Source organism: Panthera pardus, unplaced genomic scaffold (assembly GCF_024362965.1).
Source record: "Panthera pardus isolate Hobbes unplaced genomic scaffold, ASM2436296v1 HiC_scaffold_15, whole genome shotgun sequence".
Taxonomy (NCBI): Eukaryota; Metazoa; Chordata; class Mammalia; order Carnivora; family Felidae; genus Panthera; species Panthera pardus.
The window spans coordinates 14,545,022-14,571,386 of NW_026526710.1; the positions used below are offsets into that span (position 1 = coordinate 14,545,022).

A 26,365-nucleotide genomic window follows, 5' to 3' on the forward strand; every position below is an offset into this window, starting at 1 on the left:
GCAGAAACTAGCATGGTTAGAGGAGTCCTTCACCTTCCTGTTACCATGAGCTCCTTTTCAGTGGCCATAGGCCGAATCTGGGTATAGATGTCCATTGTGAACAGGGTGCTGGCACAGTTGAAAATAGAAGTCAGGGAGGACATGAGAGAGGCCCATAGTGCGGACAGCATCAAGCCTCGTATGCCTAGAAGAGAAGGGACATTTCCTAGACCTCCAGCTCTCTGGCCATGCCAGGAGATGCCTTAGGCCTCCTAAGGCACTTTTCTATATACTACATTTTCTCCTACAAAAAACATTCAAATTTTATTTGGAGTGGCATTCCATCTAAAATAGATTAAAGCATTACATTTGTCCTTGCTTTGTGATGAAACTTACTAGTTTCCTGCACTGTCTTTATATAATAATGAGAGTTAATATCTCTTGGGTGGTTATTTTGTGCCAGAATATTTCCTTGGGCATTAGCCTGTACCATCTTCCCTACAGCCCTGTGAGATGGACTCCACTGCTGCCTCACTTTTACAGATGAGAAGCCAGTGGCTCAGAGAAGGTTCAGACTGGAGGCAAGGGATGTGACTCCTTGTGTCCCAGTGTCCTCATCTCTAAAGTGGGCATAAAAGTACCTATCACACAGGGCTGTTGTTAAGATTAAGTTAAGCAGATGGGTTAACAGAGAGCAAGCACTCATAAAATGTGAGCTATTAACATAACAATCTAATATTTTCACCTGAAAGGCTATCCTACTGCAGGGACTTGACTCTGCAGAATGATTTCTACGTGTTGATGGGAGAGCCTGAGGCTTAACTGGAGCCTGAGCTGGAGGCCCACTGCAGCAAGGTTCCCAGTGTATTCTGTAGGCTACTGGGCCAGGCAAAGACTGGTGTCCTTGCATCTACCTCCCTTCAGGTGCCCTGCAGTTGACCCTCACTTGAAGCCCTGGGTGCTTTAGGATGGGCTCAGCTGCGTAACCTGGACAACTTCCTTCCTGAACTGTGCAATGGTCAGTATTTCTCTCACTCAGATTCCATCTCTATTGGATTTTATGGAAATAGCTCAACTTTGATCTCTAGAGCTCTTACTGATCTTTAGAGCTAATATGGGATTTAAAAAATGTTTGGCCATCTCCATGGGATTTGAGGAAGTAGTTGAGATGAACACACAGACTCACTGTTAATTTGCAGTGAAAGCCATCTCACTGTTGGTGAACTGTCCATCTCCCTGATCACCCAGTGGACATAAGCTCTTTGAGATCAGGGCTAGGTATTGCTCATCTCTGCCTTCTCATTGCTTAGGACGATGCCTGGCACAGAGTGGAGCCCTCCAGCGGAATGAGTGAGTAAAAGCTTGAGTTAAGCAGGGGAAGTGAATAATGCAAATCGTGGGCATGAGCTAGCTGTGCCTCTGAGAGTATATACCTTGTGTGAGCGTGTGAGAGATGATGGAGGAGGAGGCCCGGCTCCTTCCCTCAGGGCAAGCAAAGCTCCATTTACATCACTAATGTCCCCCCTACTTCACAGCCAACATTTCCACCCAGAAAGATGGGCTGCCTGGTAGATAAGCCACCCCCAGCTTTCACACTGCTAACTATCCACTTAAAGCCTGAGGGCACAGGTTCCAATGGGGACACAGATGATGTGGTTTCCATGGCAGGGCCCATCTCTTACCTTCGGGAAGCAGCTCTACCACCAGCACCGGGTAGGCAATGGAGCTGCAACCAGTTCTGGTGCCACAGAACCTCTCACATACTGAAGGTACAACACATGCCACTTTATCTGCAAGGGGAGGTAACAGTCAGGTCACACCAACATGTTGGCCTTAGAGCTCTAGAATCTGAGTTGAAGGAAAGGGAAGCAAATTAGGAATCCTATGTGGATGTCAGATTGGTCTACTGGTGACAGCTCCAATTCATGATCCTTCTCAGGAGGATCACTCCTCAGGAGCTTGGGGTAGAGGCAAGGGCTAGGAATTAGGCTCCTAGGAGCCAGATCAATCAGGGCTTCTACCAATTCACTGCTTGACCCCACGCATGTCATATGGCCTCGACATGCCTTTCAGTGACCACTGCTAGGTGACAGATTATTCATCCACATACTAATGCGTCAACAACTCATAACCTTATTTGCTTAGCCCTCACAGGAGTGTTATTTCAGAGTATTTGGGAAGGAATTTTGGACAAAGGGAAGGAAAGGGAGTAAATGTGATATGTTGTTTAAGAGCTTAAATTAGGAATATAAAGTTATAATCTGATATAAAGTTACCCAAAACAACAAATCAACTTTTATGACAAAGAAGCAGGATATTGTCCCAGTTTATGGGGCAAGCTATTTACTGGGGACAGCTATCGAGCCTAAGCACTGGTTACCAAACATCTTGAGGAAGACTAATACTAAAGCTTGATTAGAAACTCAAGGGGGCAGCTGCATCCATTTACATCTTCCCACTCTCCCTGCCTCCTGCTTCGGGTAACAGAACCTCTGTGACACTTGGGGTGGTATAGGAAGGGCCCAGGAGCCAGGCCTGGCCATTCTGGAAGTTCCTTCCCCTTGGCTACAAGACTGGTCCCTATCACTAAGTGAGTTCACTAAGACTCCTCTAGGATTTTTGCTGGAACTATAGGGAAAAGAAACACTTGGTGGGTATTGTTGAGCTGGTGGGATAGAGGTCTGCTGCAGCTGGTGACCACTTTGCCAACAGAAGGCCCGAGGATGACACGAGCTCTGAAGAAAGAGGAGCTAAAAAGGTGCATGTCATGTTCAACCAAGGGCCCCAAATAATACAGTGTCCTAAACAGAAAAACAGATTTCAAGAACCACACCTTGGCAGTTGGCAGTGTCTGGCCCCCAGCTCTGGCCAGGGGAGAGACCCAGAATCTAGGGCCAAGAGCACTTGGGTTATTGGAAAAGCATATTCTTCCAGGAACATGGACAGGTGCCAAGCTTCCATGATAAGTGGCTTTCTGGCTTTATACACCTGGCATGTGCAAATGGATATGTGAATCTGGCCATTTCTGAGGACTAGGAACAGGTGGTTCCTGGCTCTCCACCAGTGCATCCCATCAACTCTGTTCACCCCTTGGTCAGAAGGCTGGAGAGAGTTGGGGTTCTCGAAACCCACTCCAGCTAGAAGGAGAGACCATTCCCCGCTCTTTTTCCCTCTCCCTAAGTAGTTTCTTCTCTAGAGTCCAAGATATATGTGACTCTTCCCAGTCTTCTTCTTTAGTGAGCAGGGTGGTCTCTGCTGTGGAGTGGGTTAGGGAGGCAGGTCCACAAAGCCCAGGACATTCTGGAGTCCTAAAGAGCACAGCAGCATATTTCTTAACCAATGAGGAGGCATGAGACCCCCAAATGCCACCTGACAGTCAAAGACCAAATCTGGGAATGCTGAAACAAGGCCTTTCTCTCTGTTAAAACTGGAAGGGAATTAGGATTAAAAAGAGGCATGCCTTGGGGCAGAACGAAGGATGAATTAGGCTTAGAGATGTCTCCTGCACCTGTTACTTAGCAATAAAAAGTGTTTTACATTCTGTTTGGCCTTGTCAAAGATCAGCAGCAGAAGATTCCCATGGAAGCCATCTGCTTTGCGATAGTGGCTGCACCTATCAGAGAAAGTGCTCCATGAAGGTTTAATGAATAAACAAACCTGGTACCTTGAGAGACAGTACGGCTAGTAAGACAAGGTTGAAATGGGAATAAGACATCCGCAGAATTATGATAGCTCATTAAGGGAAACAGAGATGCTTTAATGGCATTTAGTAGAAAGAACGTGGGCCTGAGTCAGACCCACTTTGGGGGTTTACATAAAGCTCCCCCTCTGACAAGCCCTCCTCAAGGTCTAAGTGAGCAGTGATAGCATCTTTCAGATCCCCAGCACAGCACCTGGCACAAAGGCGTGCATGCCATGATGATGCATCAGTGCAAGGGGAGTAAGTAAGCCTTCCTGCAGATTGTGCCTCCAAGCCCTGGCAGAGACTGGGCTCTGGCTGCATGGAGCATTGGTCAGCTCTTCCCTGCCTGAACTCTTCGCACGGAATTTCTCTCTTGCCACCTACATCCATGGTCTCTGCCAGACTTCTGTTCGGCAGCATCCCTAATCCGAACCCCTTAGCTCCCTAGAAAGGAATCTGGGGCATCTCAACACCTCCCAATACTGTGGGAGGCCTGATGACCCTAAACGTCCTCTAGATCTCTAAGAAAACAGAAGATCAGTGTGAACACATCAGAATTAAGAATTTACCCGGGAACAAGATGCGGCTGATCATTCCCGGCATCACTATGCTAAACATGGGCAGCAGCTTCAGGTACCCACAAAGGACGCAGCCGCCTCTCACATGAGACATGTTCTTCCCTGCCAGGCATCGCTGGACAAAAATCTGCCAAGGAAACACAGATGGGTGAGGTGGGGGGTGGAGCTATCAGTGAATCAAGTGTGGGCTACCACGGCACACACAGGATAACTGTGACCTGCTGCAGCAGCAGGATGTGCCCTCTGGTGGGTTCTTGCTAAGCTGCTCACCCCAATCGTCCAGGCATCTTCAGGGCAGGCAGGGCCAGAGGAGATGCACGTGACCAATAGCATGTTTTGCTCAGTGCACAGTTGCCTGAAGGGACAGGAATGGTGTGCGTGACCTTGGCCTCATTGTTAGCACTGCAAACCAATTACAGAGGCACAGTGCTTATGAACTGTCCCCTGGCAAGGACGAGACTCCCTCCTAGAGGGCACAGACTGTCCCTGTGGGGCCAGAAGGAAGAGGGCCCTTGTGACATCAATCAAAGCAAAGGGTCCCCGGCACCAAATGAATTTTCAGAACTGGGACTAACTTTGTTCATCTAAATTGAAATGAACCAGTATAGATCTTTAAAATGCAAAATCTCCTAGGAGATGTCTCACGACCCATTTCATAGTGCTCCTGCCATGAGAAGCAGTGTGCACTCAGGCCAAACAGAATGCTACAGCTGGCAGGTGGAGAAGCACTTAAGAAAGCACATAAAGACATGGTCCGGTGCATCACAACAATGCAGTATTATGTATGTACTCAAAGTTCGTTTCTGAAAAACATTTAGATAGTGTGAAAGATGCTCACAGTGTGATGGTAACTAAAAGGCATACAGGATCCAACAGCAGGCTGTACACCGTGGCTCTGTACTGAGAAAAAAAGTGCACAGGAATAAAGTGACATGGTTAGAGTGGTTAATCCTGGCATGGTAAAATTAGCAGGCAGGATGGTCATCTTTATGTTTTGTTTATTGTCCAAATGCATCATTTTAATAATAGGAGGAAGAGTCCCAAAGTGGTGCTCCTCATGCAACAGGTACTGTTTCTCAGGAGGTCCACTGGTATCCTGTTGCTGGCCTCTCAGTGAACGCAGGCTTCCACTTGAGTGGGTGTGGGTGGGCAGCCAGGCTGCATTTCCTGGTCTTTACTTAGCCCAGTGCACAGAAGAGCCAGTCTCTCAAGAGAGGGGATGAAGGAGGAGGGCAAGGACAGAAAGTTGGCTCTCATTCTGAGGCAAGGGTGATCAGAAAGGCAGTACATCATCCATGTAGGAAGTCCTAAGCACTTTTGTACATTATCATATATTACAAAGTGGGGCAAAGAGAGGACTATTGTTTAAAAATGGTGGTGGCCCAAAGTTAATTTTCCTTCCCTCAGATTGTTTGCTTCTCTTTTAATCAAACATTTTTCTTAAGTCACTTTCTTTGCTAGTTAGAAGTTATGTATTCTACTTCTGTGTATTTAATAATGACCTGTAAAATTTTCACATAGATACAACTTCAAGTCTACAAATACAAGTCTTCACATCAACATCCCCACCCTTCTGAACAATTTAGAGTCCACAGACAGATTTAACTCCAAACTGTGGTCCAATATTTTAGTTTTGTTCTATTTTTCACTTCCTGTACTTGTATTATTATTTTTCAGCCCATTTGCTCAGGACCTGTCACTATCTTTGCTATTTTTCTTGCTCATGAGTATTTCTTTTCTTTTCTTTTCTTTTTTTTTTTTTTAACGTACATCCTTCAGTCCTTCTTTAGGGAAGGTTATGTCTTAATTTTGCCCTTGGTCATGAATAATACCTTAGCTGGGCATGTACTTTAGAGGTGACAGTTTCCTCAATGCCTTTGAAAATTTTACTCCTCTGCCATGGGTTATATGTCTGCAGCTGAGAAGCCCGTTGTTGGTATAACTGTCTTCTTTCATCAGTAATCTTTCCTCTTAGGTACCTTTCAAAATCTCCTTGTCTTCGATGTTCTGAACTTTCATTACGGTTTCATTCCATTTCTTTGTGTGGATTTGTAAATTATTTCTGCTTGAGATTCACTGTGATTCTGGAATCCAATGCTTCCTGCTCTTTTAGCAATGGCAAAACTTCTCAGCCACTTTCTCTTAAAATATTGCTTCTCTCTCCTTTTCTTCTGGAGCTCCAACGAGATATATTTTAATCCTGATTCTCTCTTCCATGTCACTTTGTTTCCCTTTCATACTTTCCAGCTTTGTGCTTTCAATTTCTTCAGTTATCTCTTTCAGATGACTATTTTTTCCCCTTCAGCTATGCTTAATCTGCTAGTTTTTAAATGTTTATTTAAGTAACCTCTACACCTAATGTGATCTACGACTCTGAGATCAAGAGTTGCATGCTCCTCCCACTGAGCCAGCCAGGTGCTCCTTTAATCTGCTATTTTAACAGCTACTGAGTTTCACATTTCAGCAAGCCTATTTTTCATATCTAGAAGTTTGATTATTCAAATCTGACTGATCATTTTGGTAGAATGGTGTTAATGTTTTTAGTTCCATTTTTATTTCTTTAAACTTTTTTTTTTGTATTTGGTATTGTATACCTCAATGTTCTGAAGTTTGGGGGTATTAATTCTGCTGTTTCTGGCTCAAGGTGGTTTGATTCTTCCGTGTCTTCTAATTTCAGCTTAGGGGCTCGTGTTGGGCAGGCATTCATTTGTGGGAATCCTGCAAGACCTCGGCTGAGGGTGCATCTCTCCAGGGAAAATCTGCCATTACTCCTGCCGGGTCAATGTGTAACAAATTTTGGATGAGTTTATGTTCATTTCTTCCCATGGGGTTTCCCTGACAATTCAGGGAATTAAATTAAATTAAAAATTTAAATTAAACACCTAAATGTATAGGAAGGCTAGTCTTCCCTTGTGAGTTCTCAGGGGAGAATTTTTCTTCCTCCTGGGGCCCAGGTTGATTTTGTTTGTTTGTTTGTTTGTGTGTTTGTTTTCAGCTATTTCTCCTTGCTGGTGGGCAGATATTTTCCCAGTCCACCTTTTCACTGAGGTAACAACCTTCACTCTTCACCACTCATGAACTCAAGGCCTTTCTCCTGTTCTCACCTGGCCAGTTAAACCTAAGCCTCGGAAATCCTTGCTTGGCAAATGCTCTCAGGGCACCATAGGTGTTAGTGTCAGCTTAACTCTCTCTCTCTTTTAAATGTTTATTTACTTATTTTTGAGAGATAGAAAGAGATAGAGAATATGAGCAAGGGAGGGGTAGAGAGGAGAGAGAGAATTCCAAGCAGGATCCACCCGGTCAGTGCAGAGCCCAACGTGGGGCTCAAACTCACCAACCGTGAGATCATGACCTGAGGTGAAACCAAGAGTCAGATGCTTAACCAACTGAGCCACCCAGGTGCCCCTCAGCGTAACTCTCTTGAGTTCACTACTCTCTTTGGTTTTTTGGCCTCTGGAGATTTTCTTCCTTTCTTATGAGCTTTGCTATGACTACAAAAAGATGCTTGTTACATTTTACCCAGTAGGACTAGAAAATTTTGTTATGGGAGGTAGTTCAGGAAATCTAGTTTACCCATTGTCAGAAGTGAAAGGCCAGGGGCAACTTTTAAATTTGCAGAAGAAACTGAAAAGAAAAATACAGAAAGATCAATAAACATGTGATAAATAGATCGGCAAAAATACAAATAAAAAAAAAATCCTCAGAGCTATATTGGAGAGAATACCCATGTATTGTGCTCTGGATCTCATTTCTTGTCTTTCCACTCACTACATTTTAAAGACCCTTTAGTGTTGCTACAAGTCATCTAGTCCATTGCTCTCATGACTGCACGGTATTCCACAGTCTTACTGCCCCCATGCCATTTTATCTACCCACTTAGTTGTAACCAGCACAATCAACATTGTGATCAACATTGCATATTATAGTCCCTCATGAACTTGCATGAGGATATTTTAGGTAGCTTCTGAGGAACACCACTGCTAGCTCAGAGTACGATATACTTACTTTTATAAAATACTGCTGGATTACCCTCCAGAACAGATCACACCAGTCTATACTTCCACCAGAAGTACACGAGTTTTTTTTGTTTTTGTTTTTGTTTTTTGAGAGAGACAGAGATAGTTTAAGTGGGGGAAGGGCAGAGAGAGAGGGAGACAGAGAATCCCAAGCAGGCTCCACACAGTCAACACAAAGCCCAACTTGGGGCCTGAATTCATGAAACCACGAGATTATGACCTGAGCTGAAACCAAGAGCTGGGTGCTTAACTGGCTGAGCCACCCAGGAGCCCTTGTGTGAGGGCTGACCTGGGCATTATCAATCTTTCTAATTTTGCCAGGCTTCTTGTGGTTTTAAGCTGTACTTATGTGATAACTCTGGGTTATATGCTTGTTAGCATTAATGCTTGTTTCAATTTCCTTTTTTATAAATGGCCTGTCATTATCTTTTGCCCACATTTCTATTGGAGCTCCTTTTTCTTATGGATTTGCTATTGTTTCTTATTCATGATAAATCCAATAATCTTCTCTAATCTGTCATCTGTTGACTTTATCTATGATACTCTTTGTTAAAAAGTACCTATTGTGTATGGGCCCCTGGGTGGCTCAGTCGGTTAAGTATCTACCTCTTGGTTTTGGCCCAGGTCATGATCTCAAAGTTCGTGGGCTTGAGCCCTGTGTTGGGCTCTATGCTGACCAGATTCTCTCTTTCTCCTTTAGGATTCTCCCTCCCTCCCTCTCTCTCTGCCCCTCCCCTGCTCATATGCTCACCAATACTCTTTCTCTCTTTCAAAAATAAACTTAAAGAAGTAAAAAATAAAAAGTACTTATATGTAATGTAATCAAACCAGTATGATTTGTACTCCCTGATATGTCTTAAAAATATTCTGTTATCTTCCTTAGACGCATAGTTTCACTTCCCACATTTAAGTCTTTAACCCACCTGAAGTCTACCTTTGTACTAAGTGCTGGCTGGGGGTGAAGTTTTGTTACTCCAGATAGTCCATTGGTTTTCTAACAACTAAGTTTTCTAACAAAGAGTATGTATCTCCCCCATTTTTCTTTCTTTCTTTCTTTCTTTCTTTCTTTCTTTCTTTCTTTCTTTCTTTCTTTCTTTCTTCATTCATTTAGTTAGTTAGTTAGTTAGTTAGTTAGTTAGTTAGTTAGTTTTATTTTAAGTTAGGCTCCAAGCCCAACCTGGGGCTTGAATTCATGACCCTGAGATCAAGAGTCTGTATGCTCTACTAACTGAGCCAGCCAGGTGCCCCACACCCCTGTTGATTTCTGAAGCCTCCTTAGATACATATTAAATTCCTATAAGTACATAAATCTGCCTGACCTCTTTATTCTGTTCCATTAGTCTGTGTGTCTATTCTTGGATATTTCAAACTATTTTTATTATTGCTACCTTGTAGATGTTGAAATATCTGGTTTGGCAAGTTCTCTCCCTTTGTTGTTCAGTTTCAAACTTGGGTTAGGGATTTATAGCATTTTCTTCTTCCACAAAATGTTTAAACCTTTTTTTTATTGTGATATAAATATGAAAGTATTTTTTTATTGTGATATAAATATGAAAGTACACGGTAGCACATTAACAGCATACAGTCTAACACCCATCCAAATCGAGATGGAACATTGCAGGTACCCCAGAAGCCTCCCTGTGGCTTTTTGTTTTTTGTTTTGTTTTGTTTTTTTGCAAAAATTAATGTGAAATTCACATAATATATAGTTAACCATTTTAAAGCGAACAATTCAGGAGCATTTAGTGCATTCCCAATCTTATGCAATTACCACCTCTCTCTACTTTCAAAACTTTTTCATCACTCCAGAAGAACAAACACATCCATTAAACTGTCCCCCTCCATTCCTTCTCTCCCAGCCCCTGGCAAGCACTAATTGGATTTCCATCTCTATGGATTTGCCTACTCTGGACATTTCATATAAAAGGAATCATACATTAGGTGATCTTTCTGTCTGGCTTCTTTCACTTAGTATAATGTTTCCGAGATCCATCTAGGTTGTAGTATGTGTTCCTACTTCATTCCTTTATATGGCTGAATAATATTCCAATGAATGGATACACATTCTGTTTTATTAATTCATTGGTGGGTGAACATTTAGATTGTTTCCACCTTGTGGTACTTGTGAATAATGCTGCTACATGGGACTTTTTTTCATCTCAACCCCTTCCCTTGCTCCAGATATGACTGCTTTCATGACTACTTTATTTCTTCCTTGCTTTTCTTTATATATATGCCAATTACTATGTATTCCTAAATGACACAAGTTAGCACTGCCTGTGTTAAACTTTATAAAAATGTAATCATGCAGTGCCTAGCCTTCTGTGTCTAAAATCAAGCTGTGAAGATTCATCCATGTTATTGTGTATAGCTGTACTTTCTTTTCATTTCTCTATTGCCTTTGCACCATGTGAATATTTCATAGCTTATTTAATGAGCTACCATTGATAGTGAGCCATATAATATTCAGAATAAATTTGAGTCCTTAAAAAAATCCAGCTGAAATAGTGATTGGTTACATTTAATTTACAGACTCAGTTGGGGAAAACTGACATGTTTTTCATGTGATAATGATGGGAAGAAGGAAACAATGAAAATAGATGATGGGTTATAATGGGACTGTGAGTGAAATTCCTTTTAAACAGAATTTCTTATGAAGTTCTTTAGGCAATAAGTAAAGACTGGAAGGGAAACCTGATCACTGAGTGCAGTCAGGCCCGCTGTTGCCTATAGAGACTGGTAAAGCCTAGAATGCAATGAGACCGACCAGCCTCCAATGTAGTCACTTCACCTGCACCACGTCTAATTACCTGATCAGTGCACCAGTAGTATAAGGAGAGGGTGGAGATGCCAAAGACAATTCCAGGCCATGGGAGGTCTCCAGTGACGGGATCTCGGAAGATATGGAAAAAATCCAGGCGAGGAATAAAACACTCTGGCTTGGCAGTCCAATTTCCTTCATGGATTGGGTCTGGCTTACTATGTGGGTATTTATTCAGTAGCTCCTGGTATCCTCCCACTTCCTGAAAGGCTTAAAACATGATAAAATTTATCAGTATCTTACACCACACAATAACATATGTTTGAAGACCCAAGATTACAAAGTGAGACCCAGTTTCATTGACTGTACCTAGTATAAAAAGCACAATGGACTGAAAAATAGTCAAAACTGTATGTGCCTAAAAAAAGACATCATCTCTTCCAAAGAGAAATGGGAGTACAGTGGACATTGGTGGTTGTGTGCGCCCCGCCCCCCCACTCCAGCTTCTGGTAGCAGAACCCCTCTTTCCAGTTGCATTCCATCCTGTGTCGCTTAGGTGGGCCTCATCAAACTGTCCACCATTCCAATATGGCATGTGCCCCAGGCCTGGCCAATGCTCTGTCCCATGGGCAACAGCTGATGTGTCAGGAATAGATATGAGACCCAAACTGGGCTAATCAGAATCTGTCCCAGGAGACTTCTGCTTAAGGAACCAAAAAAGCCTTCTTCCTTTCTTTGGGGTTCTGAGCTAGTCTGGCAGTTTGAAGCTCTCTTGTTTACCTGGTTCATTCAGAACCCTGGATCTAGGCATAACTGAAGGTACTGTGCCCCTGGAATTTTTACTTACGTGAGCCAAGAAGGTATTTACTTGCTTATGCTAGTTTTGAACTAAAGTTCTATCACAAGCTTTCTAAAGAATCTTGGCTAGAATAGAAATTAATATTCACTTTCCTGCAATGCCAACAAAATGTTTATAAAATGTCATATTTGAAATTTTCCTCAGTCATAGCATTCATCTGTCAATATCCTAAGTGGTATACAATCTTAACATTAAAAAAAAATGTTTTTAAAAGGCACAAAACACCCATAGTTCCACTTAACTAAAAAATTCCCTTTATTTTGGCATATTAAAACATGTTCCTTTGATACAGATTTGATTATTGAAATGTGTTCAGAATCATTTAGAGTTGAAAGTAGTCAATAAAAGAATACTGAGTGAAGACACCTCATGGCACTTCTATAAATGAATTCCATACGGATTAAAAGAAAGCAAAATACTAAACTACAAAGTTATTAGAAAAAAACACAATATCTTCATGAACTACAGAACTAGAGAGTTGAGTTAGTCTACCTTCTTAGACAAGTCACAAAAAGGAAGAGGAAAGTTGGTAAATTTGACCTCAAAATTTAAAATTTATATGACTGAAATCAAGTTAAAAATCTGTCAGGCCAAAAGAAGAAATTTGTGTCATGTATAAAGAACTCTTATACACCAATAGCCAAGGGAAACTACTCAGAAGAAATATAGTAGAGAATATGAGTGGGTAATTTACAAAAGAGGAACTCCAAATGGCCACTAAGTATATAAAATGATGCTTAACTTCACCAGTCTCTAGAAACTTCCAGTTAAAACAAGAATGAGATACTTTTTTTTTCCTTCCCCTATTTGGCAAATTTTTAAAAAGGCTTAAAACATCAATTATTGGCTGTAAGGGTAGGGAACACATATTCTGACATATATTGCTGAGAATATGTTAATACAGCCACTTTGGAGGATAATTTAGGGTATGTCTCAACAAAGCTGGGTTTATTCCAGGAATTCAAGATTGAGTTAACACTGAAAAATAATTCAATATAATTCACCATGTTAACAGAATAAGGGAGAAAAATAATATAATCATCTCAGTAAATGTGGAAGAAACACTTGCTACAATTCAAAACCTGTTCATGATAGGGGTACCTGGGTGGCTCAGTCGGTTAGGCATCCAACTCTTGATTTCAACTCAGGTCATGTTCTCACAGTTCATGAGTATGAGCCTCATGTCGGGCTCTGTGCCGACAGCACAGAGCCTGCTTGCAATTCTCTCTCTCTCCCTCTCTCTCTGCCCTTCCCCCACTGGTGTGCTCTTGCTCTTGCTCTCCCTCCCTCTCTCTCAAAATAAATAACTTAAAAAAAAAAAAAACGTTCATGATAATTCTAGCCAACTAGGACTAGAAGGGAACTTGTTAGCCTGGCAAAGAGTATTTACCAAAAATTGACAGCAAATGATTTATTTAATGGTGAAATATCCAAAGATTTCTCTCTAAATTGGCAAAGAGACAAGGATGTCTGTTGTCTCTACTTCTATTCAACACTGTACTAATGACCCTGGCCAGTGCAATAGGCAAGAAAAGGAAACAAAAGGTATAAAGTTTGGAAAGCAAGGGAAAAAAAGATAACTTCTTGACCTGGGTACTTGTTACCAGGCTGTGTTCACTTTGTGATATCTCATCTAGCTACATACTTTGACTTGTGCACTTCTCAATAAAGTTTACTACAAATACAAAAACAAAAAGATTTAATAGATCTCCATTCACGGACATAGAAATTTGCCCAAGATATAGAACCAGTGGTGGAATAACAGGCTGCAAAATTTTGTTTTGATTCTGTTAAAATATGTCTCTCATAGATTAAAAAAAAGATTGTATACATGAAGAATATATCTGGAAGGATATATACAAAACTAATAATACTAGTTGTCTCTGGAGAGTTGAATTGAGAAACTGAGAGCAATGAATATTTCACTGTGTACCTTTTTGTTTTGTTTACCTTGTGTGTGTACTACCTAAAAATTAAAAACAAAAAATTGCAGCTGGATGTGTATGGGGTCTCATGGTGACTAGTTTGGACAATACTCATTTGGATGTATAAGATCTTGTATATTTTTAAAAGAAAACAATTATTCCATTAGTTTAAAATAGTTTACCTACCAACATCAATGCCCTAATTATAAAAAAAATCCCATTACATTTCTCAGAAAAAGTCTTAGTCTGTTTGGGCAGTTATAAGAAAATACCATAGGTTGGGTGACTTACAAACTGCAAATATTTACTTCCCATGGCTCTGGAGGCTAGGAAGTCTGAGGTCAAGTGCTGGATGATTGGGTGTCTAGTGAGGATCCCCTTCCTGGCTCATACATGGCTATCTTCTCAATGTGTCCTCAAATGGTGGAAAAAGTGAGGGGGCTCTCTGAGGTCTCTTTTATAAGGATACTAATGCCATTCATGAGTGCTCTGCTCTTATGACCTAATCAGTTCCCAATGGCTTCGCCTTGGGGGTTAGGATTTCAACATATGAATTTTGGGAGGGAGACCAATATTCAGTCTATAAGAGTAAAGAATATATAATTACTTAGAGATATAATTGCTAACATTAAGTGGAATATTCCACCTGCTCCTAAAGTTTAGTCAGATGTCATTTTCAACTATTGGGGTGAGGGTGGCAGATTTTAAAAATGTTGATGTTTAACACTAGTACACAATTAAAAACAATGGCTTAATGTGTTCTATAGTTTAGGGTTTTGTCATTTAAATTAGTCAGTGCTTCCCAATTCATTAAAAAAATTCCTTAGATTATGCCTGATGTGTATTTTGTGTTTCAGCGATATAGCTCTGAGTACACCTCACGGCACACTAATGCTTACTGAATGTTAAGAGTGAGGACTACGTGACTCTGTTTGATTCTATCATTTCTCATTCAATGGGGCTCAACAACATGCTTTACGGAACCACAGTCCTTCAACTGTATTCACGTACCATTTCAATAATTTTTCAATACCTGAGACAAGAGTTTTTCCTTCTAGATTTATGTAAGACCAATCTCTGACCCATGGAGCAGTGGGTAACACCATCCTCACTGAGGTCATTATCTTAGCTAGTGGGAGAAAACTATCATTTTAAGGTTAAATGTATTTGCCATTACAGGTATTATAATATGTTAGTTCACATAGTGGAATTTGGTGTTTAGAGACTCAGCTATGATTTCTGCTCTTAGTGTGTCTCATGAGCAAGTTACTTAACTGAATAACTCAGTTTCCTCATCTGTAAAATGGGGATAACAATAGTAGTTATGCATCACAGTGATGTGAAGATTAATATGGATAAATGCCTACGTGGTACCTGATACTCGATTTCTGTTAGTTATTATTTTCATTCTTACCACTTAATAAGCACCTACCATATGCCTCAGACTGCACACTGTGTGCAGGATACAATGGTTTTGGTTCTTAAGAAGTTCTGGAGCTGAGGGGTATGATTTATTTATATGACACAATCAATGAACAATCAAGGTATGTATCACAAAAATATCAAGGTGTGTGTAGTAGTGATTTGAGTCCACAGAAGAAAAGACATGTAGATGGAATAATAACAGAATCACATTTTTGGAGGTGGGTCTTCTGTTGACCTTGATGGGTAGATTTAACTGTGTGGATGAAAAGGAGAGGGGCTTATAACTGCAGAGGAAGAGCATGGGCTGAGGCATGGAGGTGGGGATGAGTGTGGTGGGCCAGTCGATCACTGTCCCAAAGCACTACAGTTTGTCATTACCACTTCTACGTCTTCTGAAGTGAGCAAAGGTTTACTTCTCAACTTTTTGTGTGACCTGAGATAATGCTCTAAGGGATCTGAGGGCCTCAGTCTCCTCATCTGCAAAAGATGAAAGTGCTGAAATGGCCCCAGACAGCAATCAGACTGGAAGATTCCAGCCATGGTGCCCAGTCTTCCAAGATTGACTTACCAAAGACCATTAACAAGATTGATCCCAGAACCATAACAGCAGCATGTAAGGTATCAGTATAAACTACAGCTGCAAAACCACCTGAATAGGTAGGAGAAAGAGAAACAAAAGCAACATTTGAGACTCTCTGCTGCAAGTCACTTCTGTATCCCTATTCTACATGCTTGTCTCCTTCCAGATCTCTCCATTCACACCTTTGTACCTTTAAGTCAGTAGGTCTTACAATAACATGCTTAGTCTTGGTACATCCTGTGTTCTCTCTTTAACATCCCTCATAATCTTTTGTTGGATTCTTATCTTGCCCTTCTATGTCCCAATTTCCCTTTACTTCCCATTTTTTGGATGAATGAAAAGCTGGTAGTTTTCCTAAGCAAAAAAGTACATCTTTAATCACAAAATCTCAGTTTGGAAGCAACAGTTAGCAGCATCTCTGGTCTCAACATGCTAGATGCCAGCAGCACCACCCCCCCTCCCTGGTTGGGACAACCCAAAATGTATCCAGACATTACCAAATGTCACCTAGGAAGAAACCCCCAACTCCCACTCCCTTGTGCATTGAGAGCCATTAATTGAGTGCATTCCATTCCCTACCCTGATCCTCCTCACTCAGACAGTGGTAAACTGCCAGGGACGCTCACCAGCATCCAAGATTTGCACTGTGGCTGGAAAAAACAAGTGATGAGGGCCCCCGCTCTCAAAACTTAGGCAGAGACTCTGGGACAGAATTGCCTACATAAAAGATGCTATCTGATGGCCTGACCAGGTTACCAGGTGACCAGGATGACTGAAGCTGCCGCCTCCCCCTAATTCCTTTTCTGTTTCTACTCTTTTACTTAGCAGCCTGCAGTGTCAGATGATGGCCCGCTCCAAACATGATCACTGCCATCCTTGCCAATGCCCTTAGAAAGCCCCCACTGGCCTGATCTGATTTCTAGAGGTAGTATGTCACTTAGGCACCCTGCCTCCATTATTTTCACTGTTCCACCCCCTCAGGCCTAGCAGTATGATCTATAGACTTAGGGAAAATGCAAAAGCTGAGACCCTCTGCCTCCTTGTCTACTAGCACTCCACTATAAGTAGTAGAGCTTTGGGGCGCCCGGGGTGGCTCAGTCGGTTAAGCGTCTGACTTTGGGTCAGGTCATGATCTCATAGCTCGTGGGTTCAAGCCCCGCGTCAGGCTCCAGGCTGACCGCTCAGAGCCTGGAGTCGGCTTCGAATTCTGTGTCTCCCTCTCTCTCTGCAATTCCCCCACTCACACTCTCTCTCTCTCAAAAATAAACATTAAAAAAAAAAGTAGAGCTTTTGTGTCGGTATAAATACCTGTGTGGTTACAGTAACCTCACCTGTGATGGTATAAATGCCCATAATTGTCAGCAAGATTATGGTGGCCAGGTAGACGTCTAACCCCAAAACCAGTCTCATGAACATGGCACCAGTACAGATCTCCACCTGAAATGAGTACAAAGGAAACAGGCTGCATTTTCATTTCCAGCTCAATCAACAGCAGTATCATAAAGACCCTAGAAGCCATCTGCAGGAAGTGGTCTATGGTTAGCACATTCACTCCGTCACTAATGGACATGGGGTGAGGCCTACCCAAGTTCTGTTGGGAAAAAAGGCTTATGCCCCATGAGTTCAACCAAGGTCAGCACTTTTAGGGCTTGGGTCAATCCAATGAATTCAGTTCATACAAAACTTAGCCTATTCCTCTCTAGACCCTTAGAACAGGGAACATGCTCAGAGAGTGAGCTGTTCTTATAGTTCTGCCATTGGAAGAGGCAAAGGGGACAGCTCAACAGGGGCTGGTAAGTTTTTTCTCTAAAAGACCAGATAATAAATACTGTAGGCTTTGCAGGCCACATACTGCCACTGCTTTCCACAACCATTTAAAACTATAAAAAGCCATTCTCAGCTCAAGGACTGTACAAAGCAGAACATCAGGTTGATTGGCCTGCAGGCTGGATTTGTTGATCCCTGGTTTGGCTGGCACTGATTTTAAAGCATCTGCATATCATTTAACTGGCTAATCTCTTGCCTAGTTATTCTGGTCTCCAAAGTAGGGATGCAATGGGCAGAGATCCTCCCTTTATTCATCTATCCATTTATTCACCAAATGTTTACTGTGCACCAGCATAGCAGATACTCGACAGGGTTCAGAAGACACGGGGCTACTAAAACTCAGTTGCTGCCCCCAAGAAGCTTATATTTAGTGACAGAAACTAAATAGGCAATTTCTATGTAGTGTGATAGGTGATACTCACATTGTATATCTGTATGGATGCGTGCATGTATTTATTTATTTATTTATTTATAGTTTTTATTATAGAGACAGTATGAGTGGGGGAATGGGGCAGAGGAAGAGAGAGAAAGGATCTTAAGCAGGCTCCACCCTCAGTATACAGCTCGATCACATGACCCTGGGATCATGACCTGAGCCAAAATTAAGAGTTGGACACTCAACCAACTGAGCCACTCAGACGCCCCTCATTCAGTCAGTTAAACACACACTCACACACACACATTTATCAAGTGCCTTAGGTGCCAATAATTTTCTCAGCACAGTGGGTAATGCAGTGAACAAGCCAGGCAAGGCTCTCGGCCTCAACAAGCTTGCACTGAAGTGGAGAAGGCAGATAATCAGAAAGGTAACAGATAAATTATTCTCACATGGTAACAAGTATTACAAAAAAAACCCACCAAAACATAACAATGAAATAGAGATTGACTAGGTACACCCATGGAAGGCTTCTTCAAGGAGGTGATATTTGAAAATTTTTTTTGAGGGGGGGTACATTCTAGACACAGTGTGAAACAAATGTCAGGGGCTTTCAGTGGGAATAAGATTGGCAGGTTTGAGAAACATAAGGCAGGCAGTGGGGCCAGAGCCTGGTGAGAACAGGGGAGGAGACCAGGAGACAAGGCTGGAGAGGCAGGGACTAGAACAGAACATCCTCACAGATCATAACAAGGGGCTTAGGTTTTCTTGAAAGGGTGGTGGAAATTCCTGGATTGTTTTAAGCAGAGGAGTGACATCACTTAATGACATGACATAGATTAAGGCCAAGGTTCTCTAGAAACGCAGAGGGACCTGTAACTGAGGCTTGGGAGACAAATAAGATGCCCCTGCCTTTATTTTTTGCAAAGTATTACTAAGCTATTTTTTTTCTCTGCTCTAGCTTAGACAGAAGAAAACGTAAGTAACTTATGGGGCCACAGAGTGAACTGCTGACACCAATCTAGCACCATCCTACCTACTGAATTTTTGTTGTTTTGTTTTGTTTCTTGGGATGGCTTTTATACAACTCACCGAGATCTTATTGAAGATATAGAGGAATAAGTACAGAATAGCAAGGAGGAACTGGATCCGGAAGCCACCAAACCTCTTCCTCAAATATTCTGGCATTGTCATCACCTGTACAAGCAATAAGAGAAGTCACCACCAGACAGAGTGCCAGAAGAGGCAGACCCACAGGGATGCGCCTTGATCACAATGTGCTGGTCATCATAGAGACACAGCTGATGGTGGGGGGGGGGCAGGGATAGAAGTTGCAGCAGGGTCACCCACTCTGGCTTTGGATTCCATGCCACCAGTTAAGATGGGGGAAATAAGAAAGGAGAAGCAATAGTATTGTCTTCAAGAAGCAATCTCCTGAAAGTAGGAGGAAATCTAGCCATTTGAAGATGTCTCATGATGACAAATCACTTTCATGAAATAATCCTAGAGCAAATTCAAATACCTTATCACATACTACAAATATAACAAGTACTCAGGAGAGACAGAATTTGGGGCGCCTGGGTGCTCAGTCGGTTAAGCAACCAACTTCGGCTCATGTCAGGATCTCACGGTTTGTGAGTTCGAGCCCCGCGTCGGCTCTGTGTTGACAGCTCAGAGCCTGGAGCCTGCTTCGGATTCTGTGTCTCCTTCTCTCTCTGCTCTTTCCCCACTCATGCTCTGTCTCTCTCTCTCTCTCCTTCAAAAAGAAATAAAAACATTAAAAAAAAATTTTAAGGAGAGACAGAATTTGACTCAACAGCTCTCCAACCTGGTCATCTGTGCCCATGTGCTCTCATGTGTGTGCTGTTTGCCCCAAACAATCCTGTTCATTTCGATTTCCATGGTCTCAGGCTGCGTGCACCCCACGACAGGGATGCACGCATGCACAAGATGTCTCTTTGTTCATTAGATGCTTGGACCCAAGTGCAGTGCCAGGCTCACAGTAGGTGAATAAATGTTTGTTAAATGTATACTGTCCCACTTCTATCCCAAGTATCCTCATATGGGCTGCTGTCACAGAGTGTAACAGAATGGCTTAAGCAACAGAAATATTATTATCTCTCAGTTCTGAAGGCTAGAAGTTCAAGGTGTCAGCAGGCTTGGTTCCTTCTAGGGGCCGTGAGGGAAGGATCTGTCCAGGCCTCTCTCCTTGGCTTGTTGATGGCTGTCATCTCCCTGTGTCTTCCTATTCTCTTTCCTTTGTACATGTCTGTGTCCAAATTTCCCCTTCTTATAAAGTCATACTGGATTAGGGCCCACCCTAATCATTTCATTTTATTACTTTGAAGATCTTATCCCAAAATACAGTCATAATCTGAGGTAATTTCCTTGGGATTATGGCTTCACCATTGCAGATGCTAGACAACATGGCAAATAAGCCTTTCACATTTTTAATGCCGCTCTACAAATATTTACAAATTTTAACAGTTTTATAAGGCATAATTTATGCACATAAAACTCTCCCATTTTAAATGTAAAGTTTGATGAGTTTGGGAAAATGTACACAATTATACAATCACTACCATATTAAAAATATTAATCATTCTCTTCTTAAGATGGATTTTATTTATCTATTTATTTATTATGGGGGGAGGGAGGGGCAGAGAGACAGAATCCCAAGCAGTTTCCATGCTCAGTGTGGAGCCTGACACGATACTCGATCCCACCACCATAAGATCATGACCTGAGCTGAAATCAAGAGTTGGATGATTAACCCACTGCTCCCCCCAGGTGCCTCACAAAATATTAATCATTCATAATGCCCTCCATAAACCCCCTAGGGTTTGCAGTTAAGGCCTTCAACCCACCCTTGGTCCTAGCTGTCCCCACGGATTTGCTTTTCTAGAATTTTAAATAAATAGAATCATTTACTATGTACTTTTTAATGTCCTGCTTCTTTCACTGGCCTCATGTTCTTGGTTGAGATTCAGCCACATTGTTGCATGATCCCTCTTTCATGCTGAGTAGTATACCACATCACATGTTGTTTTTCTACTCTCTTACTGTAATTTAGATTATTTCTAGATTTGGCTATTAGGAACACAATTGCTATGAAGCTTCATGTACAAATTTGTGTGTATACAAATGTTTTCATCTCTCTGGGGTTGGTAAAGATCTATGTCCAGGGAAATACTACTGACTGGGTGGTCAGGTTTAATTTGTGAACAAACTGCCAAAGTGTCACGGCCATGTGATTCTGTATTCCCTCAAGAAATGTATGAATCCCATTTGCCCCACACCCTCTCCAGCTCTTCTCCTCTTAGTCATTCTGGAACAGTGGTATCTTAAGTAGCATTTTCCTACTATATAAAAAAAAATATCTTTCAAAGAGTTAAAGGTTATGGGGCACCTGGGTGGCTCAGTTAGTTAAGCATCCAACTCTTTTTTTTTTTTTTAATGTTTATTTCTGAGACAGAGCATGAGTGGGGGAGGGGCTGAGAGAGAGGCAGACACAGAATCCGAAGCAGGCTCCAGGCTCCGAGCTGTCAGCACAGAGCCTGACGTTGGGCTCGAACCCACAAACCGTGAGATCATGACCTGAGCCGAAGTCGGTCACTCAACCGACTGAGCCACCCAGGCGCCCCAACATCCGACTCCTGATCTCGGCTCAGGTCATGATCTTGCAGTTTGTGAGACTGAGCCCCATGTCGGGCTGCAAGTTGACAGCGCATAAGCTGCTTGGGACTCTCTCTCTCCCTCTGCCTCTTCCCTGCTCAGGTGCACTCTCTCCCTCTCTCAAAATAAATAAATAAACTTAAAAAAATAAAATTTTAGGGGTGCCTTGGTGGCTCAGTTGGTTAAGTGTCCAGCTCTTGACTTTGGCTCATGTCATGATCTCATGGTTTGTGAGTTTGAGTCCCACATCGGGCTCTGTTCTGGAAACAGAGCCTGCTTGGGATTCTTTCTTCCCCTCCCCCCCCAACTTGTGCCCTGTTTCTCTCTCTCTCAAAATAAAAAATTTTTAAATGTTTATTTATTTTGAGACAGACAGAGAGAGAGAGAGAGAGAGAGAGAGAGAGAGAGAGAGAGAGAGACTGAGTGCGAGTGGGGGAGGGGCAGAGAGAGGGAGACACAGAATCTGAACCAGGCTCCAGGCTCTGATCTGTCAGCACAGACAGAGCCCGATGTGGGGCTTGAACTCACGAACTGCAAGATCATGACCTGAGCTGAAGTATGACACTTAACCAACTGAGCCACCCAGGTGCCCCTAAAAATAAATAAATAAACTTAAAAACAAAAATTTTATTTTGAAGTCCCATATATCAATTTCCTCCTTTATGGTTTTAGGTTTTTTTGTGTTCTGGTTGAGAAATCTTTCCCTACTTAATCACTTTATTCTTCTTTATTTTGTTTTGCAATAAGGTTTTTTTAAATTAGCTTTAGGTGTACAAATAATTATTTGATATTTGTATATATTTCATCTACATTTTTGAAGAGTACTTTTGCTGGATATGGAATTTGTGGTTGACATATTTTTATTCCTTTCAGTATTTACATATGTCATCCTAATGTTTTCTGGCTTCCATTGTATCTGATCAGAAGTCATCCATTACCTGTATCATTTCCTCCCTGCATATAATGTATTTTCTTTTAGTTCTCTCAAAATGTCCTCTTTATCTTTACTTTTAGCAGTTTGACTATGATGTTAACCTAGGTGTAGCTTTGTGTTCATTGGTGTTTGTTAAGCTTTTTGCATGGAAAATTAACATTTTTCACCACACTTGGGATACTTTCTTACTATTTCTTCAAAAAATTTTTTTCTGCCTCTTTCTTGCTCTCCTTTCTGGGATACCAATTACATGTACGTTGGACTACTTGATATTGTATCACAGGTCTCTGAGGCTTTGCTCCTTTTTCTTCAAATTTTTTTCCCTTCTGTTCTTTCTCTTGGGTAATTCTTATTGAATTCACTGATTCTCTCTTTTGTCATTTTTTTGGTGCTGTTGAGTTCCTCCTATGTATTTTTCATTTCAGCTAGTGTGCTTTTTAACTTTAGAATTTCCATTTGGTTCTCTTCTATAGTTTCAGTTTCTCTGTTGAGAGGCTGTATTTGTTCATTCATTAGTATCACATTTTCCTTTATTTCTTTGAACATATTTATAATAGTAGGTTCAAAGCCTTTTTTTGTTAAATCAACATCCGGGCCTGCTCATTTATTTACTGCTTTTTCTTCTGGAGTGTGGGTCACATTTATATTGCAATTTCTTTGTGTGTCTAATAATTCCTGGTTGCAGACTGGCCATCATAGATCATATGATGTAGCATTCCACAATCTGCTTTGTTCTTCTGAAGATTGCTGTTTCTTGTTGTTGTTGTTGTTGTTGTTGTTGTTGTTGTTGTTTTGTAGGCAATTAACTTACCTGGACTCAAACTGCAACATCTTTCATGTCATCCCACCTCCCACTCCTACATTGAAGTTTATAGTTGCTGATGTCTATGATTGTTTTTTCAGCTTCTAGCTGCTGCTAATTTAGCCTGGTCCTATGGAGGTTTTCTTTGCACTTGAGTAGTCTCACAGTCAGTCAAGGTTTCATGCAGAATTTATGCCAAGTTTATAAACTTTGATTTATACTCAAAGTTAATTCCCTCTTTGTCTCCCTTGTTTTTGGTGCTCCCACAAAAGTTTCCTGTTGCTTTGTTAGCCCCCTGTTCTCTCCTCTGTTATGGGTAAGACTTGTTCTCCACTGCCTACATTGTGTGGGTTGGGGAATGTACTCAGTCCTAGGCACTGTAAAGTCACAGATTTCACACGTATAGCTCTGTCTCTGTAAGACAGAGCTCCCTTTGGTTTCTGTCTTTTTTTTTTTTTTTTTTTTTTGGCTCCCTGGGTTCTCATGCATGCATCTGTACTTTGGTGGTCAGCCAGGGATCTGAGCTTTTTCTATCTTACTTTAAAATTCCCCTCTACCTCAAGGACATAAAGATATTCTATACTTCCTTATAAAAATTCAAAATCTTTTGCCTTTCCTATTTAAGTCTTTAATCAATCTAAAATTATTTTTGTGTATAATAGGGATCCAATTTAATTTTTTTCATATGATAATCAATTGACCCTCCTTTACTCAGTGATCTGCAGTGCCATTGATGTCATAAACCAAGTCCATGTATATGAGCGTTCCTTAGTTATTTCTCTTTTACACTTGTCAGTGTTTTAATTCTTGTGTCAATACCATACTGTCTTAATTACTATAGCTTTATAGTAAGTCTTGATATTTGAGGGCAAATCTTTATTATTTTTCGTTGATAGGAGTATCTTTGCTACTTTTATGCTTTTTTACATACATTTTCTTTTTTCCAGCTTTATGGATATATAATAACATACAACATTGTGTAAGTTTAAGGTGTACAACACAATTTGATAAACATATACTTGCAAAATGATTATCACAGTAAGTGATACCTATATACATATACTTGCAAAGTGATTATCACAGTAAATATCTCCATCACCTCATATAATTACCTTTTTTTTTAATGGTGAGAACTTTTGAGATTTACTCTCTTACAACTTCTAAGCATATAACACAGTATTGTTAATGATAGTTACCACACTACTTAAAAAAAATCCTTGTAGCCATTCTGTGCCTTTTGATTGGAGAATTTAATTCCTTTATATTTAAAGTAATTATTGAAAGATAAGGACTTAAATGCTATCTTACTCATTGTTTTCTGGCAGTTTTGTAGTTCCCTTGTTATTTTCTTCCTCATGCTGTCTTCCTTTGCAAATTGATGATTTTCCATGGAAGTATGCTTTCATTTCCTCCTATTTATCTTTTGTGTATCTACTGTAACTTTTTGCTTTTTTGTTACCATGGGGTTTACATAAAATGTCTCATAGATGTAATAGTCTATTTCAAGGTGATAAATTTGATCACATACAAAAACTGTACCTTTTACTCCCCACCTCAACATTTTATGTTTTGATGTTATAATTTCTTTTTATATTATGTATCCATTAACAAATAATTATAGCTATATTTTAATATTTTTATTTTTTTATTATTTTTAAATATTTATTTTGAGAGAGATACAGAGAGCGTGAGCAGAGGAGGGACAGAGAGAGAGACACAGAATCCGAAGCACGTTCCAGGCTCTGAGCTGTCAGCACAGAGCCTGACATGGGGCTCCAACCCACAAACTGCAAGGTCATTCCCTGAGCCAAAGTTGGACACTTAATGTTCTGAGCCACCCAGGCACACCTAATTATTTTTATTTTTTAATATGTATTTAGTTGAGAGAGAGAGCAAGCAAGTGGGGGAAAGGCAGAGGGAGAGGGAATCTTAAACAGGCTCTATGCCCAGCAAAGAGCCTGATGTGGGTCTCAGTCTCACGACTGTGAGATCATGACCTGAGCCAAAATCAAGAGTCAGATGCTTAACCAACTGAGCTATCCAGGTGCCCCTCTCCTTCATTTCTAAAGGATAACTTTACCAGGTAAAGTATACTTGGTTGGCAGGGTTTTTTTCCATCACTTTAAATATATCATCCCACTCTTTCTTGGCCTGCAAGGCTTCTGCTAAGAAATCTGCAGATATCATTATGGAGGTTCCCATGTATGTGAAGACTTTTCTCTTGTTTAAAAAATTTTCCCTTTGATTTTAGACACTTTCATTACAAGAAAAAGAATATAGTTTTAGGTTGAAATTTGGTGGGGGGACCCATAGGCTTTATGATCTTGGATATCCAAATCTCTTCCCAGATTTGGGAAGTTCTCAGCCATTATTTCTTAAAATAAGCTTTCTGTCCCTTTCTCCCTCTCTTGTCCCTCTGGGAGCCCCTGATGTGTATATTGTTTTTCTTAATGGTATCCCATAGTCTCATAGACTTTCTTAACTTTTTCATTGTCCCCCTTGAGTGAATTATTTCAAATGACCCGTCTTCTACTTCACAGATTCTTCTGCTGGATCCAGCCTGCTATTTATGTGATCTATTGCACTTTTCATTTCATTCATTGTATTCTCCAGCCCCAGAATTTGTTTGATTATTTTCATGATCTCTCTCTGCTAAACTTCTCATTTCCTCCATGTATTGTTTTCCTTATTTTATTGAATTGTCTTTCTGTATTTTCTTGTACCTCACCAAGCTTCTTTCAAACAACTATTTTGCATTCTTTATCAAACAAATCTCAGATCTCCATTTCTTTGGCATTGGTTACTAGAAAACTGTACTCCTCTGGTGGTGCCATGTTTCATTGCTTTTTCATGTTCCTCAAAAAAAATTTTTTTTAGGTAGGTTCCATGCCCAGTGTGGAGCCCAATGTGGGGCTTGAACCCATGGCCCTGAGATCAAGACCTGAG

At 41.1% G+C, this 26,365-nt stretch overlaps 1 protein-coding gene across 1 annotated transcript in view; it reads right to left on the reverse strand.

The window, feature by feature from the left end:
• Positions 1-26,365, reverse strand: part of LOC109277431 (sodium/glucose cotransporter 1-like) — a 57,219-nt gene that overhangs the window by 18,392 nt on the left and 12,462 nt on the right. The window contains exons 5-11 of the mRNA XM_019467084.2: positions 19,101-19,205; positions 17,137-17,242; positions 15,794-15,874; positions 11,066-11,286; positions 4,231-4,366; positions 1,662-1,769; positions 34-184 (exon numbers count right to left, since the gene is read on the reverse strand). Coding sequence (XP_019322629.2) covers positions 34-184; positions 1,662-1,769; positions 4,231-4,366; positions 11,066-11,286; positions 15,794-15,874; positions 17,137-17,242; positions 19,101-19,205 — 908 coding nt within the window. The remainder of the gene's footprint in view (positions 1-33; positions 185-1,661; positions 1,770-4,230; positions 4,367-11,065; positions 11,287-15,793; positions 15,875-17,136; positions 17,243-19,100; positions 19,206-26,365) is intronic.